Source organism: Alnus glutinosa, chromosome 10, assembly GCF_958979055.1.
Source record: "Alnus glutinosa chromosome 10, dhAlnGlut1.1, whole genome shotgun sequence".
Classification (NCBI taxonomy): Eukaryota; Viridiplantae; Streptophyta; class Magnoliopsida; order Fagales; family Betulaceae; genus Alnus; species Alnus glutinosa.
In genome coordinates, this window is record NC_084895.1 from 15,793,927 (window position 1) to 15,808,224 (window position 14,298).

General features: G+C 33.2%; 1 protein-coding gene across 1 annotated transcript; it reads right to left on the reverse strand.

Moving 5' to 3' along the window:
- Window positions 1–5,441: 5,441 nt before the first annotated feature.
- On the reverse strand, window positions 5,442–14,298 carry LOC133879094 (flavin-containing monooxygenase FMO GS-OX-like 4). The gene is made up of 8 exons (XM_062317640.1): window positions 13,701–14,298; window positions 9,920–9,990; window positions 8,476–8,625; window positions 8,297–8,379; window positions 8,006–8,141; window positions 6,795–6,968; window positions 6,615–6,719; window positions 5,442–5,527 (listed from the first exon to the last, which is right to left on the reverse strand). The coding sequence occupies exons 1-8, from the start codon at window positions 14,296–14,298 to the stop codon at window positions 5,486–5,488; spliced, it is 1,359 nt and encodes a 452-aa protein (XP_062173624.1). The 3' UTR covers window positions 5,442–5,485.

Below are 14,298 nucleotides of genomic sequence, written 5' to 3' on the forward strand. Positions count from 1 at the left end.
TTTTTTCAGTCTCCTAAGAGCGTGATTTCCCTTTTTACTGATATTTTTCTTTGTTTACTGAAAGAATGAAAATAATGGGGATTTAAATACAATCCATTGCCAATAGGAATATGCATATATAAATAGAGTACCAATTGATATTTTCCCATAGTAAAGTGCATCTTTAGTCAAAAACCGGTCTAGGTTGAGGAGTAATGCTACATTTCATACCCCATTTTGTCATACCTAATTCATACCGGACCTCACATGAGCTAAATGGAGGTAGAAAGTTTTGTATTTTTAAGTGGCCATTTAATCCATGCCATGTCAGGCAGTGTGAAGTGGATGTGAAGAATAGATTTATTCCTAGGCCGGACTCTCTTTTTCACTATGTGCTCTTTTCATTGCTCTCTCCCCCCCATTGGGGTGTTATCATGAACCCAAATGTATTCACTCGATTGTAGAAAAATGAATTATTTGCTTAATATTATGGTTATACTAATTCTTTCAGGTGTTCTTGTTGAGTTTGTTGGTCAACCTCCGATGAAATGGAGGATGGAGAATCCGTAGGCAACAAGCTGTTAAATAGGTTATTTTTTATGAGATATGATACGTTTACGACTTTTGTACAACTCTTATAAAATTTTAACAATTTTTCTAAAATTAACCATTGGATATATATGACTCATATTCAAGAAAACAGATTTAATAATTAGTTTGAAAAAAAGTTGTTGGAGTTGTACATGAATTGTGTTAAGAGTTGTACAACAATCATTTTTCATTCTTAATTATTAGAAGAAGATTGATCTACTTAAATATGGATATGTTAGAAGGAAATTCTTGAAAACTAGTGTACATACTTATGAGTTTGCATATGTTTGTAATCAAGCAGAATATTGAAAGTTTAAGCTTAGATTCCTTTATTTTTGTTTTGAGTATGAGCTGAGCTCAACTTTGTCACTGAATTAAATTATTTATTCAAGCTTGCTAGGGGTGTAATTTAACTGTCATACCTTTTTTATCGTGTGACATTTGCCAAAATATTGCTCTTATTCTTCAAAGTTGATATTAGATATACTGGAGTAACACTTATGATGCTGTGGATAGGTTGTGTAAGCAGTCTTCAATATAAATACTCAAATCCCATGTAAATAGACTAAATAGTTTTATTCTATCAAGAAGAAAGCCAAGTAATTATAAAAAAAAATAACATTTAAAAAAAATAACATTTAATTACTTATAAAAAAAAATAAATAACATTTAATTCCTACTCAAATATTTGAGCATACTCTTCATTTCACTTGAAATAGAGATGAGCCATTTTGTGATTAAATTCAATCTTGTTTTATTTAACGGTGTAAATAATGCTACATTATTTAAATTTTTATGAATGGCTTAGCAACATATTTATCAAGTGATATAATCTACACAGTTAATTATAGCAACAATAAATCTTAAATATAAAATAACTCATTTTTATTTCCCTTGAAATAGAATAGATCGTATTGCCCGGGTGGGGGCTTATCAAGTTAACACTTATATATAGCCTATATATATAAAACTAATTTTGTGATTTAACCTATTTCTTAACTAAGATATCATTAAATGTTTGAAGATTTTTTTTTTTTAACAATTATACATTTTTGAAATTGTAATCATTCTCTCTACTATCTCATAATTTTACCAAAAATAATAATTTGTATAATCTACCTAAATACATCTTACTAGTTGTATATGTGACCCCTCTAGATAAACATCCTAGTTCCTTCCCTTATGGCTTTGTGCGTCACATTTCATCAAGATAATAGACTAATAATTGTTAAAGCAAAAAAAAAATAAAAAAATAAAAATGGATCCACACAGAGAGAGAGAGAGAGAGAGAGAGAGAGTAAAAATTGTATCCATGGATCACCATTTCTAGTATTTTCATGAAAACAACAAAAACAACACTTATGTTTGGTTTGGGCAATCCTGGTTAATATTTCACAAAAAATAAAATTTTAGATGATCATTCTTCTCAAGTCAATTCTAATATTGAAAGTAACTAATCGTAACTTTCAATATTATATACTTGTATTGCTAAAGTATTCAACGAATGTCTTAAAATAATTTTTCCTAAAAATCAAAGCTAAAATAAATAATTTTGACCCATGACCGAACGTTCGAAGCATCTGTGTGTGGAATGTTCAAAGTGGACCCCTAACTATTCAGAAAAACCCCAAGACTATTGGACCATCAGTACACCGAACATTTGAAGTAGTACACTGAACGTTCGATCTTGCTTGAAAAGCAATTTTAACCTACTATTCGTATTATTCAGCTATATCCACTTCAAACCATGCCTATAAAAGCCACCCCCACGCCCTTCAGACTTCACAAATTCGATCTCCATGCATCCTATTACACCAACCCATTTGTTCATGTTCTATTCATGTAATTTACCATACTTTTTATGAGTCTTAAACATGCATGCCATGAAAAGTTCATAATTTATCTCTCTTAAAAGGGAATAATTTTCTAACAGTTGGGGGCTTACCCTCATTTTTCATAGACCTTCACGTTGATATCGTTCAACATGTTTTTATAAAGCTATTATGAGATTTGGTCAGGATAGAAAACTGGTTGGGTAGAAGTTTAGAGTTTTTCATGCATTCTAATTCCCCTCGAACGTTCGGCCCTTGTTGATCAAACGCTCAACCCCGATATCGAATGTTCGACAGTGAGCAAAAATAGATAATAAGAGTTTTAATAACAGATTAGCATACCTAAGTTGTTATTAGAGTTTTTAATTAAATGGGTTAAAACTCTCGTCATATTATGTTTAATAATAGGGCATGTTTCGCAGTAGCAGGGGTCCGAGATGTCTGAGTCTATGGTTGAGCGTTTTAGATAAATAAATGCTTACGAAACTAGTTTTAGGTTAATGTGCGATATGTCAATGGACTGAGCATACTTTATTCTTCACAATGATATGTCATCAGCTTACTGATTTTATAACATGTTTAGATTGCTTCAAGTAGATAAATGCACGCGCGCTCGCGCGCGCACACACACACACCCAATATGGAACCAGGGTGTTACTATATATATATATATATATATATATTTAAAAAAAAAACAAACAATATTTTCATCGTATGATATGGTACATTAGTACGTGTGGTATTATGACTATGTGCTTACTATTATAAGGACTTGACCCTATGGTCAAAGAGATTTACTTTTATATTTAGCCTTTGATCCAACAATTGTTTTGTGATTGGTGCACCATTTGCAACCCTAAATGCATTAACCTATTTCTTTCTTTTTCTAACCAAAGGAAATTGTCAGCCAATTTGTATCATTGAGAGCTAATTGCAAATTTGTAAAACCAATTGGACTAATTTAACATTGTTTTATTCCTTCTTTTCGTTTTTTTTTTTTTTTTTGTTAGTGGTTCAGGTGACAACAAGCCAATCAGGCCCAGAGGTCCCCACAAAAATAGCCGACCTTAAAAATCGTAACCCATGCATATTGGAATTGGGTTCGGTCTTTGCTTGAAATTTGGGCTTGAGATTGAAGCTCTGTTGACCTTCCCGTTAAAAAAGATGGGTTAGAGAACATCTATTAAAAATACACATGCATTATAGAAAGAAATTCCTCAAGGCTCCAACTTTGTTTAGAGAAAAATTTTGTCCCATAAATAATTTTCTTCTCTTTTTTTCCGGGATGAATCACAGGCAACAAAATCGACAGGAGCAAACGAACTGTGAAAAACTAATTAATTGCCGTTTCTTTCTCTCTTTCTTTTCTTCTTTTTTGAACCTTTCTTAGTTTAGGGATTCATTGTAGACACAATGAGTATTGTTTGGGGGTTAACAAGATGCCAATCAGGCCAGGCCCAGAGGTCCAAACAACATGCCGACCATAGAATTCCAGACGCAAGTTTAATCTGATAGAAAGTTGAGAAGTATTTTTCAGCATGGAATTCAAAAAAAAAAAAAAAATTTGTTTGGAGAGAACATTGAGATATGGTAACTTGAGGGAGAATATGTATACTTTTCCTTAAAAGTTTAATACCGATTCTTTACCTTCATGGCCATTGGGGATGGTTCGGCCTCTTCCCTTTGGCCAAGGGGCGGCTTGGCCATCATTGGAAGACTTTTTTTTTTTTTGTAAAAAAAATAAAAATAAAATTATAGAGGATATTTTTGTTATTGGAGTGATAGTTTTGAGAGAGTATTGACTATGTGGTAGTTTGAAGGAAGTATATATTTTTTTCCCTAACTCTAAATCCTAAATTTATACCGTCAGCCCTTAGATTTGTTCCTTTTTAAACATTGATGAGGTTGTGGATAGGCTGTGTAAGCAGTCCAAGAAGAACTAGAAGAGGAGAATAAAATTTCTAGTAACTTGGCCCATCCATTGAATAATATACTTCATGTTAATCTCTATTGCCTATACAAACAATTGGCCTTTAGCATTACATCTACTTAGGGGTATATGACCGGTTATAGTTACGATTATTTCCTCGTAACAACAACCACAATCAGGGTATCAAGTTAGTCTCATTTAAATAACCGCAACTGCAGTTATTAACCAGGTAACCGGTTTTCATATATTGTTGATTTTTTTCAATTTTCTTTTTTTGAATCCAATATCCAACCATTCAATATTCAATACTAAATAGTAAATACTACTGGATGTGCATAATTGTATTTACCATTTACCATTCATTCATCTTAACAAGCTCACAATCAAGTTCATAGAATAAATAAAATGATTGCAAAAAAAAAAAAAAAAAATTCAAATAAACAAATATTATAAAATATAATGACAATTGTATTGTAATTAAAATATGATGACAGTTCAAAAAAAAAATAAAAATACCAAACTTTCGTATTAAAAAACTTAAGATGATTCATTCCTTGATTTTAAAGATTGAATTTGAGGCCATCTACAATAAATATAATTATTTGTATAGAGAATAGTCTTTCCCACCAAATTGTGCTACCTTTATTGGCAATGCTATTGATTCTTGTAAATAATGTGAACCCCAAATTAATTTAAATGTAATTCGAAGATCTTACTATTTACCTACAAGGAGCAAATGTCACCTTATAAACTGATATATTTTTGAAAAGTTAAAGAACTTTCTAGATATTAGTCACATTATTATTGTAATATTTGAATTTCCAACGCATTACCATTGCCTTCAACACATTATATAGTAACAATCTAATACATTGGAATGCACTCAGTATTATTATAAACAGTAGCAGTAGACATAATTTTATTAGAGGTTCAAGTGGAAATTCAGTTTAGGCCTTGGCTGGAATATATATATAAAATGGTTACCCGGTTATTAACCGGTTTCCTAAAGCCCTATAACCGATAACCGCAACCAGGGCACCCGGTTATTCGGTTGCAGTTATTTCTGATTTCCCTGTTATCCAATTAGTGGTTGTTGGCAATTATTAGCAGTTATCAGTTATTAGCGGTTAATAAACGTAACGCTTGTACACCTCTATCCACCTATGACATCCCAGGTGTCCCGATATTCATCATCATCATGTGCAGGGGCGGAGGCAGGGGGGGTCGAGAGGGGTCAAATGCCCCCCCTCACCTCCTAAAAATTTTCCCTACTCTTGGAAATCTTTTTTGGAAAGTCCTAATTGCCCACCCTCAAAAACTCATAAGGGGCAAATATTTTTCAAGAGGGACGAGTTTCATGAGCCACACTCCGTTCTACCATTTTTTCATTGATTTATAACCTAAAACCAGTCACTAGCAGCTGCCACAGGTTGAAGAAGATAGGTTGAAGACGCATTTTTTTCCTTTTGATAAAACGCATCGTTTTGTTAAATAAACAAAACGTTCGTTTGGAGGATACCGGACACGTCTATGGACTAAAGATAATCCAGGCTTCCAGCTATGCCCGGTCCAAAAACGTGGCCCATAAGTGCTAAAAGCTGAACCATGATGTTGATGGTTTCCAGCTTTTCATACTTTTTTGTTCCTTTTTTTTTTTTTTTGGTAATAAGGTAATAAGCTTTTCATAATTTTCGTCTAAAACGTTTATAAAGTAACAGTTTAACCTTCTTTTTTTTCTTTTTCTTTTTTTAAGCCTTATTATTACTATTATTATTTTATTTTTTATTTTTAAAAAAAATGCCTTAGGCCTGCCTACTTATTAGGATTGGTTAGATGTGAGTCATGATACTTCTGTCTATGTTGACAAATTATTTTTTTAAAAATAAAATTAAGACTTAGCTTAACCAACTTTTTTTATGTAGTCGAACGTGAGATCAATGGATAAATGATTGTCTGGTTACGTATATTGAGAATGATATATTTAAGATTATCAGCAATGAAAAAAAATCATATAGCGATTTCAAAGTATGAAGACTCGTCGATGACAACTGAATAAATAAACACTTGGAGTGACAAAATAAATTGTAAGTTACATTTATATATTTTAAGCGATAATTAAATTTTATTGAATTATTTATTTATTGTCTTAGTTATATTTTTTTTTTTTAATTTTTGATTTATTTTTTATTAACTTTACTCTATTTATCAAAATGAAAAAAAAAAAAAAAAAAAAAAAAAAAAATTATTGACCCCCCTCAACTAAAAGTCTGGCTCCGCCACTGATCATGTGAAGTAATCTTCTGCAACGCATAGAAATACATCTCTTCTCTCCACTGCTCTAGGGGTGGTAATCCCAATTGAGTGACTAGCCAGTTCTCATATTCAAACTGAGACCAAAGAGATCAAGTCAATAAGCAATGTTTGAGATCAAAGAAAGATTATTGAACATGAGACCTTAAAACCTTGTTCTGCTGAAGCTGATGAGTGTGGCGCTTAGGCAATCCACTCTCCTTCATATGCTGGTAGAGTTCTTCAACAAATGATGCCATCTCTTCTTCACTTGGTAGTGCCACCTTGCCAGACAAAACTTTTGCTACCCAACGGGACTGTAACTCAATTATTAAACTAGGAGCACCCTAATTACAAATGAATTATCATAATCAACCAAACAGATGAATTAGTAAGAAGAATTGGAGATACCAAAAGAGCGTTGTAAGGTATACTATAAGAGCACGTACAATTAAAATTAGATATCATCATCTAAAGAAGATAAAAGAAATCATTTCTTTGATGGCTATGAAGTTGCAAGAATAGATAACTTGGAGTGCCAAAAGAAACCTTCAAACCTCGACATTCATCTCATCGTTTCTATGCGATCAAACGGATACTATCAGAAGCACTTCTTTACAAGAAAAAGTATGATAAAAAATGCGCGATTAATTAACAATTAATGCCATTTAGTAGACTATTCTACAACTGTCTTATAACTGATATGACATGATAGTGAAAATCAGCCTTTAAATTAACAAGAGTTTGTAAAAAAAAAAAAAAAAAAATCAATGGCTGATTTTTACTGTCACGTCATTTTAGTCATATGACAGTAATATATCAATAAACTAAATAACATTTCTCTTAGTTAAAAGAAGGGAAATCAATGTGTTTAATAAACCTCCTGTTTTGAGGTTTGGTGGTTGTGGTTCCTGGCAGAGGGTTGAAGGGTTTTTGGCCTGCTTGTGTTCTCTGCTTCTCCACTGATTCCATGTTGAGGTGGATTTGCAGAAGATGTTTAGCAGTTAGTTTCTGTAGTCCTGTGGTTGGTTGATAGCAGATTGCTGTTTGATGCTGCTGATCGTTTGGTTGATTGATGCTGTATTCAGTTAGTTTCTCAGCTGAGTTTTCTTTGTTTTGGGTGCTGTTTGTTTACTGTGGTGTTCTTGTTGTTGGTTCAGCCTTTGTTGGCCGGCTTGTGGTTGGCTAAGGCTGTTCTGTTTTGTTGCTACTATTTTTTAGTAGCTTGTATCCAGTTTTCTGGAGTGTTTGTAGACTTGCTGTGTTTGGGCCTTATAAAGCTTTTATTCATCCAAAAAAAAAAAACACATTGCTTCTAGAACCATTTATGTTTTTTTTTCTAGAATTCATCAACTTCGTAATATATATATATAAAATAGCATACCCTGTAAGGTAGTCCTACAAAAGAAAGCCAAGGAGCTATGGATGGTGGAAAAACATGTTTATACAGAGGTCCAACACAGCTGTCATCCACGCTCACTATTCCATTTGTTCTTAAAAATGGGAAATGATACTTGAATCTGCAATAGGAGAATAATATTCAACAAAAAAAAAAAAAAAAAAGTTCCAAACTTTAGAAATAATAGCTCAGGGATGTGAAAACAAAAGTTGTTAATTGATCAAATAAGATAAAGAAAATAAAGCAGAGACTATGAAATCACATTCATGGCAATACCCGGTACAATGGATGATGACATCTGCATACACAAATGATCCATCTTGAAATACTACTTTACCATCTTCATCAGCACATTTTATCTGTAGAAGTTACTACCCATTAGAATTGCAGCTTATCAATTTTAAAGCTTCTGATATCAAAGGAAATAGCATTTTCTAGTAGAAAGAACACAAAACCACTGAATGCTGCCAGATATTATTGTGATTTTCCAACTTTTTAAAATGCACATCTGAGGCACCCAGGGCTTGATGAACTTCTTTTGCAACAGAGGAGATCTCTCTCAAGATGTCGTGTGCACTAGGTCCATTTCCAACTATGACCACAATCTGTCAAACATGATTGCATAGCAACTCTTAAGAGACTTAAAGAAACAAGTGTTGCCATTATAAGAATGAAATTAAATTAAGAAGCAAGGAGCCATTCATGTGATTTTGCAATATGCAACCATCATCAACAAGCAGAAAAAATGAATTTCACTTACTTCATAAATAAGGTTACATCTTACGCTTTTTTCTTTTTTCCTTTTTTTTTGGTTTCAAAACATCTATCAATTCATTTTAAATCACCAATTATTCTAAAAGGTTAAGCAGATAGAAAATGATGAATTCAATTACTTAATTAATATTTTTACACTCTCCCTCACAAATGAAGTCAAACACGTAGAATATTTAATTGAAAGGTGGTGAACTACAGAGTTAGAAGTTCGAATCAGGATCTTTACTCAAATACTATATTAAATCAATACTTATTCCAAAAGCTTAAACTCATGAGAAACGATAAACCTAACTATTTAATTAATATTTTACCAATTCTTAAATCAGCATTTTAGGTAAAGTTGGTATTATAGTGAAGCCATGAAACTGCAAGGTTAATTCCTAGAGCAGTACCTTCTGGTATAGTGGTATGGAAGAACTGAAGCAAATGTTAAGAACATATCATGAAAAGCTATTTTAAATGGCCACTTCAAAATATAATAGGCTCCAATGTCTAGACATGTCAGGACATGGGTATATGCAAGATCTATATGAGAGTCCCGGTATAAAGAACTGTTCCTAGATTACTAAAAGTTCAATAGGATAGAGTGTTTAAAAATTCAATAGGTACATCCTTTCCAATTGTATGCAAGCATGGAACAGTGTAAGAGTAGTTTTGAAAAAATTTAGTGAAGACTGTGTCATATCCTCTCTCTTGCCTTGTCAAAATCTGCAATACCACATGGCAGAAACAAGTCTTTCATCTACTCCAGACACTATTTCTATAGATAAGCTCTCCAGAAAATATGGCTATTGACATAATTGCAGCACAATTTATTTAGACACCATAGCAGCATCAGCTGACACACACAGATGTCTTTAAAAATGATGAGCAGGTCCAAAACTATACATCAACCCTGTTCTGTAAAATAGTTTGTAAATCATTCTTCCTAACGCCTTTAGTTTTTGGCTTAATGGCATCCATTGCATTATCACTAGAGTTTAAATATTGCTATTATAGTACAGACTATGTTTCTAGACAAAAAGTTTAACACGCTGGCATAGAACATAAGTAAGCTAATTCGTGTTTTAGAAGAAAGGGAATTTGTGATGATGAAAAAAAAAAAAAGCACTAACATTTACATACTTGATTCTGAAATGATTCAGGAGTTCGATAGTTGTGACTGTGTACTTGCACTCCTGGCCAAATATCCATGCCTGTAACATAATACAAAAAAGGCTTATGCAATTGAAAAGTGAGCAAAGTAATTTTACCATGGAGATATTGCTTATGCCTCTCTCTATGTAAAGTGAATAAAGTAATTTTACCACAAGGTATTTATATACCTTGAGAATCTCAAATAGAGATATTAGCTTTGGACAAAGGGAGATCTTTGAGGCTGAGTGAGCATTGCATTTTCTTTTGGGTTAAATGCATAATTGATACCGGTGGTTTTGCTCTTTATCAAAAAGGTGCTTGGGCTTTAAAAAGGGACAAAACTGATACATTTTTTTTATAAATGACAAAACTGATACCTATACTTTCCAAGTTTACCAATTTGATATCTTCATTCATCTATGGTTTAAAAACTTAACGAAATTTTTGCCTGTGTACAAAAATCAATCCAAGACCAAAAACATGTTGCCACATGTACAAAATGCCACCTCAGCTTGACACCTAATAAAAAAAGAAAAAGAAAAATAAAAATACAAAGACCCTTACTTGGGAGTGGGGGGTCCAAAGGGATTTATCACCCAGGTGGCCTTCACCTAAGAAAGTCTTCATCCCTGTAAGCTTTCCCTTGACGATAGGATGAGCCCATATGGGTCCTTTGGGACAAGCCAACATGCGCCGCTCATGGTTTATAATAAAGCGGAGTTGGGCCAAGAAGTAAAACACTCATGATAAGTTTATAAAGGAATAATAATTGGAGGAAGTTTTATATTTTTCTTTATATGATTTCTAATATCCTCTTTTTTTATTTGCAGTTTTTATTGTTGCCCTCAAAGGTATGAACCACATAAGCTCTGCACTACATTTGACTCAAAAGTTTTATCAAATTTAAATAATTTGTATTACTATTGTTGTGTTGTGTTTACTTTTTGAGTTGTCAAACCCACCCACCCCCCCCTTTTTTTCCCTATAAACTTTTCAAATGGCTCTGTTCATTGTCGTTCTCTTGGCTGGCTGGAATACCCATTGGGGTTGCAATGTTTGACGACCCAAAATTTTGACCCATTAATGAGGACAAATAGACATATGTCTACATGAATAATAGTATTTAAATAGCCAGGGATCTTTTGATTTTGTATAGTTTATAGTAAACACTGTGTGGCCGAATTATAGAAGTGGGATGGCGATGACCTCCCCAACACAATAAATCTTCATAAATTGGACCAACTTTTGTTATATTATCGTACAGTGTTTCGTTTTGTTAACCCTTGGCATTTGATTGTACTAACTACAAGAATTTTATTAAAAAGAATATATATTAGAGATTTTAAATTTCTACTCTGTGTTATTTTATGGATTTGTGTGGATGTTTTATTTTTTTTTAACTTTGATCTTTATAAGTTCAAGTTCACGTTTCCCTTATTTCTCAAAAGGGGAGCGTGACAATGGTGGTATCAAACTTCTATAATCTGCTCACACAATGTTTATTATATACTATACAAAATCAAAAGACTCCTGACTATTTAAATACTATTATTCAAAGCATACATATGCCCATTTGTCCTCATTAATAGGACAAAACTCTGGGTCGTTAAACGTTGCGACCACATTGGGTATTCTAGTTAGGAGGACGACAATGAATAGAGCCATCTAAAAAGTTTATAAAATAAAAAATAAAAAATGGGTGAGTTTGACATCTCAGAAAGTAAACACAACATAACAATAGTAGTACAAATCATTTAAACGGGATAAAACTTTTGAGTCACTTGTAGTGCAAAATTATTGTTTATAAGAATTTTATTTATGGTGTCTTTTAACTTAAAAAGATTAGAGAGAGTAGTTATGATTCCTAGTTTATTCTCTGCACAACATGGGCCAAGTTACAGATTACCCTATAAGATGTCATTAAGGTGGTCTTTCCAGGTGAATTGTTCAATGCTATGCTGATAGCATTTGAAGTATAAAAGCTCAAACAAATTAATTTTTAGAAATAGTTACCAATAATTCTAGCTGGTACTAACAAATGGATACAATCACATGATCTTACTCAAAACACCAAGTCACGGCCCATACTAATATTTCAAAGCAATTCAGCCCATCAACATTCTACCTAATATTAGAGGCATGCAGTGAAAGGTTCTAACTCCAAGAGGTTCAACACATGTTAATAAATCATCATGTCCCACTGATATATACCACAAGTATACATATTTTATATTCTTTTCAAAATCAATACATCTATACACATATAAGGGTGGATTAGCAAATCTCAAAGATAAAAGTCAAACACATAAGAATACCCATAAATTTTCCTTCAACAAACTCAGGAACTCTCATATTAAGTCCCATTCCATATATAGCCACATTCATCCAATCATCTTTACAACAAAAATCAAAACTCAGAACAGAGAGAGGGAAAACATTAAATAGGTCTATTAATCTAACCATAAATTCCATGGGTATTACAAAATGGGTCTATCAAAACTTAGCATAACATTTCTGACCAAGTAATCCGTCCCAGTTTTGATTTTCTAAACTTTTGTCCATAATCCTGTTAAACCAGGAAGTGGGTATCTCAAAAAAATCATCAAATACAATTGCTCTAACTAAAATTACCTAAAAAAAAAAAAAATCAACATAACTGAAACTAATACAAGGACCCAAGAAATTCTTCTTTAAAATCCATCGTAAAAAAGGCTAGATATAGAGATTCAACCAAACCCATCAATAAATGAAACCCACGAAAATCCAGCTAATATTCCACGAGAGAGAAGAAATGGGGAGAGAGAGCAGATGAGAGAAAAGAGTAGGGAAAAATCTTTTACAGTAACTCCATTTGTAAAGGAAAGAAGAGGAGTGTTAGGCTTATGCGAGAATGACAGCAAGGGACGATGGTGGCTCTTTCCTTCACAAGTTTTGCATTGCTGAAATGTGTTGAAGGATGGAGAGAGTTTTTGAGACACATGTTAATCCATGCCACAAAATATTTCTCAATTCTCGGGGAAAATATTTGAAGTTCAAATACACATGGTGCAACTCTTTACAAAGTTGCAAGATTTTTCAATAATTTCTCGTAATATCAATATTTCATTCACCATCTACCTTGAGATCGATTTATGACCTTCACATACTCAACACTGTCGAGCTTACAAAACACCAAGATAATTAGAGATTAAAAATTGGGATAACTTCACAAAAGGATATTGAATTATATTCCGTTTTGAGATAAAAATACTGAATTAGCAAATGTCTCAAATTGGAGTATCCATGTTTCCAACCGTCGCACTTAAGGATATTCCGTTAGATTTGCTGTTAAATCATATCGGAGTACTCAAAATACCTTTTTTTTTAAAAAAAAAAAAAATACTAGGATTTAAATATTGTTCAAAATTTAACGAAATTTGTAGAAACACCCATGCCTGAATCTTTAAAAAAAATTTATAATTTAAAAAATAAAAAATAAAAAAACTCAAACTCATGCGTATTTTGAGAATTTTGGCAGAATTTAACAACAAATCCTAACGGAATACTCTTAAGTGAAACGTTTGGAATTGAAAACGTGGATATCCCAATTTGAAACGTTTGCTAATTTAGTACCCTTATCTCAAAAAGACATGTAATTCGATATCATTTTAAGAAGTTATACCTAAAAACTACATCTGTTCAAGATTGTAGTTTTTGTTTGTTTTTAAATTCTAATAAAAGGATGAGCTATTAATATTAAAACAGCAAATAAAAGTAGAAATAAATATACCTGGAAAGTCGGCAATTCTTGGCTCGGTGTGGTGACCATTACACACCACCACGGCCTCAAACACCTCCTCCTCCACCTCTGACTCACTTTCCCGAGTCCTCGATTCAATGACCCACTCATGACTCACTTCATTGACTCCTTCAACCCGGACTACTTCGTGCCCGAACCATATCAACTCAACCAACTCGAAATCCCGGGCAAAATCTTCAAGGTACTGGAGAACCTCCTCATGACCCGGAAACTCTCTCGGATCCCCACCCTCTTTCTGCGAAAATGGGTAATCCAAGAAGCCCATGAGCCGCCTTGGAAGGTTGACCCTAAGCGAGCGGTACATGTTGCTATGGACAATCTCGCGACTTTGGTCTAAACCCAATGGGTCGGTTTCGACGCGTGGGTCATAGACCCAGGTGCCACCAAGCCTATTGCTTTTCTCGAAGACTATGACCCGGTGGCCTTCTCTTTTGAGCTCACGGGCGGTGAGCAGGCCAGTCATGCCGGCTCCGATCACTGCTACTTGTAAGGATTGCTCAAACATTGGACTACTTTTAAGGTTTCGGAAGTTATGACCAATTACAGTTGGTTTGGTTTGGATATACAT